The 4,003-nt window shown below is 45.3% G+C and overlaps 1 gene segment (V, D, J or C); it reads left to right on the top strand.

Moving 5' to 3' along the window:
* Nucleotides 1–1,436: 1,436 nt before the first annotated feature.
* LOC105998332 lies at nt 1,437–2,432 on the top strand. The segment is given in 2 exon segments: nt 1,437–1,640; nt 1,766–2,432. Coding segments are annotated over 2 exon segments (384 nt in total).
* The last annotated feature ends 1,571 nt before the right edge of the window (nt 2,433–4,003 follow it).

Genomic DNA, 4,003 nt, shown 5'->3' with positions numbered 1-4,003 from the left:
CTAGCCTCGAGCTGAAGAGCACAGGGACAGCGCCCAGGCCCAGAGTTCAAGCCCCACAACCAACCAAAAAAAAAAAAGAAAAGAAAAAGAAATTGGTTTGTGAAGTCATTATATTCAATGTAGATTATTTTAAAAACGAACTCTGAGAGCTGGGAAGGTGGTTCAGTGGTAAAGCGCTTGCCTTGCATGCCTGAGGCCCTGGGTTCGATTCCTCGGCACCACATAAGCAAAAAGAAAAAAGCTGGAAGTGGCGCTGTCGCTCAAGTGGTAGAGCACTAGCCTTGAGCTGAAGAGCTGAGGGACAGCGCCCAGGCCCAGAGTTCAGGACCCATGACTGGACCCCCCGCCCCCCCCAAAATAACTCTGAGCCAGGTGCCAGTGGTTCATACCTGTCAGCTATTTAGGAGGCATTGATCTGAGGATTGTGGTTCAAATCCAGCCATAACAAGAAAGATGGTAAGGAGGAGGGAGAGGATGGGAAGGGATGGGAAGGGGAAACAAAGGAGGAGGCTACAATGCTTGATAAGAAATGTACGCATTATCCTGTCCATGTAATTGTAGCCCCTCTGTACAGTATTTTCACAATAAAAATAAATAAATAAGAAAGATGGTGAGACTCTCCAATTAACTACTGAAAATCCAGAAGTGGAGCTGAGGTTCAAGTGGTAGAGCACTAGCCTTGAAAATGAAAGCCTAAGGATGGCACCCAGCCCCTGAATTCAAGATCCAGGAAAGGCACAAAATAAAGGAATAAACTGTAAATTGACAGCAGGAACAGGAGGAGGGGAAATGAGGGAGAACAAAGGAAGCGGTGATATTGCCCAAGACGCATTGTATTCATAACCTGACTTACGGAATTGTGACCTTTTGTACAACTACTTTATAATAATAACAGTAAAAATAGATGTAAAACTTGATTTGTGGGAGAAAGAAAAAGAGAGGAAAGGAGAGGGGAGGGGAGGAGAAGAGAAGGGAAGGAAGGAGAGGAAAGAGGAGATGAGGGAAGGGGAGAGGAGAAGGAGAAGGAGAGATAGAAGGAAGGAAGGAAATCCTTTGAGGAATATGTAGCCAACATACAGATCCTACCATCATTTAATAAGGTGGATTCAAACCTAACCAGGTTTATTGCTGGTGGCTTACTTAATGTCTATTTACAGAGGTAAGTGAAGGTGGTTCAGGCCAGTAATAAAGGTTTCATCTCAGAATAAGACTGGCTATGGCCGGTTTTTAACATATGAGACCTGAATTGCAAAGATGCACCCTGTTTCCAGCTTTCATGCGGGTAGCTGCTTTGCACAGTCTTTACTCAGCCTGCTCCAGTTCTGAGGCCTGAGTGCTCCTCCCCTTCTCCTGCCCAGGACCTGCCCTCAGCTGCCACAGGCAGCTCCACACCAGGCACAGAGCAAGCAGAGAGGCTCAGCCTTGCATACCTTTGAAGGTACAGCACCAGTTACTGGCCTCAGCTGTAAGTCACTCGGGATGACCAGCTCTGACAGACTGTTGTAAGGGACATTTACTTTTGATCAGAATTTTGAGGGGGTTTTCTGCTCCACTTAACCGTCTGGGCCTTTCTTTTGAAGACCCAAAAGAAGGTGGCATGATGTGGGCTGTAGCATTACTTCTAGCTTTTCTGCTCCCTGGTAAGTACATGACATAAATAAATGTTCGTGGAATTTACTTTTCATTTCTATGGGGGAGGAAGGACTGAAGAATTCCTGTGCCTGCTTTCTCATTATTATTTTGTGGATGTTTGATACCACTGCAGGCAGTCAAATGTCTTCCACCTGGGCAGGGAGAATGCGGTCAGTCACCAAGACACTAAAGTCGTCTGTGGCAATCAGTTGTGATATTTACCTGGACACGGCCTATGTCCACTGGTATCAGGCCGTGGAGGGGAAAGCCCCACGACACCTCCTCTTCTATAACTTTGGTTCAACCACTGTCATGGTGGACTCTGAACTCAGTCCAGGAAAATACCATGCTTATGAAGGGGCAGAAAGGAACTGTAACTTGGTGATACGAAATCTGGACAGAAGCGATGCTGGCATGTATTACTGCGCTGCCTGGACCGACACAGTGATGCAGTCCTGCCACCATCTATGCTGAAAAGATTTTTGGCAGCTGCTCGGGGTGAAGAAAGTCAGCCAGCTCACTTCCTGCCCTTGATCTCCCTGGATTAGGAACAAAAGGAAACTCCAAGACCCATCCTCTACCCATAACCTCACATCCCACTCCCTACCACAGCCTTACTGCCACTAAATACACCCCAGGATGTTCCTAGAGACAAAACTGCCACCTCCTGCCCTCACACACACATATGGCTTGGAGTATCTTCTTTACAGGCACTGGGGGAAAGCCCATTCGTTCTGAAACCAGGACATACAAAGTCACTCAGAGTAGATCTATTGCAGGAGAAGACAAGGAGAGCATTATATTGGAGAAAGGCATTGAGAGATAAGAAATCTGAACGACAGAGCATTTTGAGGCAAAGATTCAGTATTGACCTTGAGAATCTTTTCCATGCTTTCATTAATTGAAGAAACTCCACTTGGCAAACTTTAGAGTCTCTTTTTAAAATCCATATTACTCAGAAGATGTGCTTAAGGAAAGCAAGCAGGCAATTTCCTCCCAAAATGTATGTTCTTGCACAGTTGAACATGATGCATATGTATGTGTATTGGGTTAAGAAAGTATCTTACCTTGAATTTGTTTTGCAAAATAAGTCTGATGGTTAAATTTAATTCCTTCTCACCACACATCAAGAGGATTCTATTTTTGTTGTTAGGTAATCATGTGTTGAGTCATACAGTAGATTTCTGAGCTATTGAACACATTTCTACACAGCATCCTGACGGATCACTCTGTCTGTGTTCCTGGATAGTAACCAGGTGAGGAGGATCTGGGGCCTGGCCTGGGGAAAAAAGCCTTGTTGATGGATAAAGCAATTCTTCCCTCCTGGAATTTCAGGGTGTAGTTAATGTGTCCTGGAAGACAGACACACACAGAAAGAATTTCACAGATGCCTGACAGGCAGTGTCATGGAATGCCTTCCCTGAGGAAGCAGAGTTTATGATAACAAGTACTTTTAGGATTCAGTGTTCTAGCAAGTGTTCCTGGTCCTGGTGCTGACGGAACCTGGGGATGGAAACATGGAGAGAAAGAACACTGGCCCGTGTTTCTTGACATGGCTATGTCACAGCTGTCCTGGAAGTTAGATAGAAGAAATAGGAAGTGTGAGAGGAAGGTTTTCTGGAGTCAACGGTCTAAGGCCATGAGGGCTAATGGATGACTGTCTTTCCTGGGAATGCCCAGAGAACTCTCTTAAGACAATCCGCTACGTTCTCAATGAGACCCTAGAATCCCGGAGCACCTTAGTGGAAGCTGTTTTAAAGGATATGCTGCCGCAGAATTCATCCCTAGTGTCACAGGAGATGATATGATTCCTCACAGGATCCTTGTAGACACACATTGTTCGAGATGGATCCAGACCAGAAAGTCAATCAGTGATCTTTGATGTGCAGAAATCTGTAGCAATGGCAGATATATCATGTTCCTGCATGTCAGGTCTGAGGGCCAAGTTGCTGTTTCCTTCTGACAGTAGCAGGAGAAGTACGTAGAATAGATTTGCTGCTCCCTTACCAACTTTTATTTCTTCTTTCTTTCTGGGCACTTCGAGGGTGGTGATCTGAATTTCCTTAGCCCCTCTTACCCCTGAGGCTGAGAGGACATACCCTGGCTCTTTCTCCACTCTGTCCTGCCCTATAGATGTCCCCTAACATGTGCATTTCATGGAGGCCACTATGACCACAAAGCTGTATGGGGAAGATGTCAAATGCCTTCATGAAGACTGTGGCTGCAGGTCTGAGGCCACCTTTATTGCCAAGGGACATCAATTGAATAAAAATGTCATACTAATAATTGAGAAGAGAATATTACGATGCTGAAAAGGAAAATGGAAACATGCTCATGACACATTACACAGCTACGAATTTGTATCCTCCCA

The sequence above is a fragment of the Dipodomys ordii genome, unplaced genomic scaffold (genome assembly GCF_000151885.1).
Source record: "Dipodomys ordii isolate 6190 unplaced genomic scaffold, Dord_2.0 Scaffold161, whole genome shotgun sequence".
NCBI classification, from domain to species: domain Eukaryota; kingdom Metazoa; phylum Chordata; class Mammalia; order Rodentia; family Heteromyidae; genus Dipodomys; species Dipodomys ordii.
Note: the sequence above shows the minus strand (reverse complement) of the source record. Positions and strands in the feature narration are given on the sequence as shown.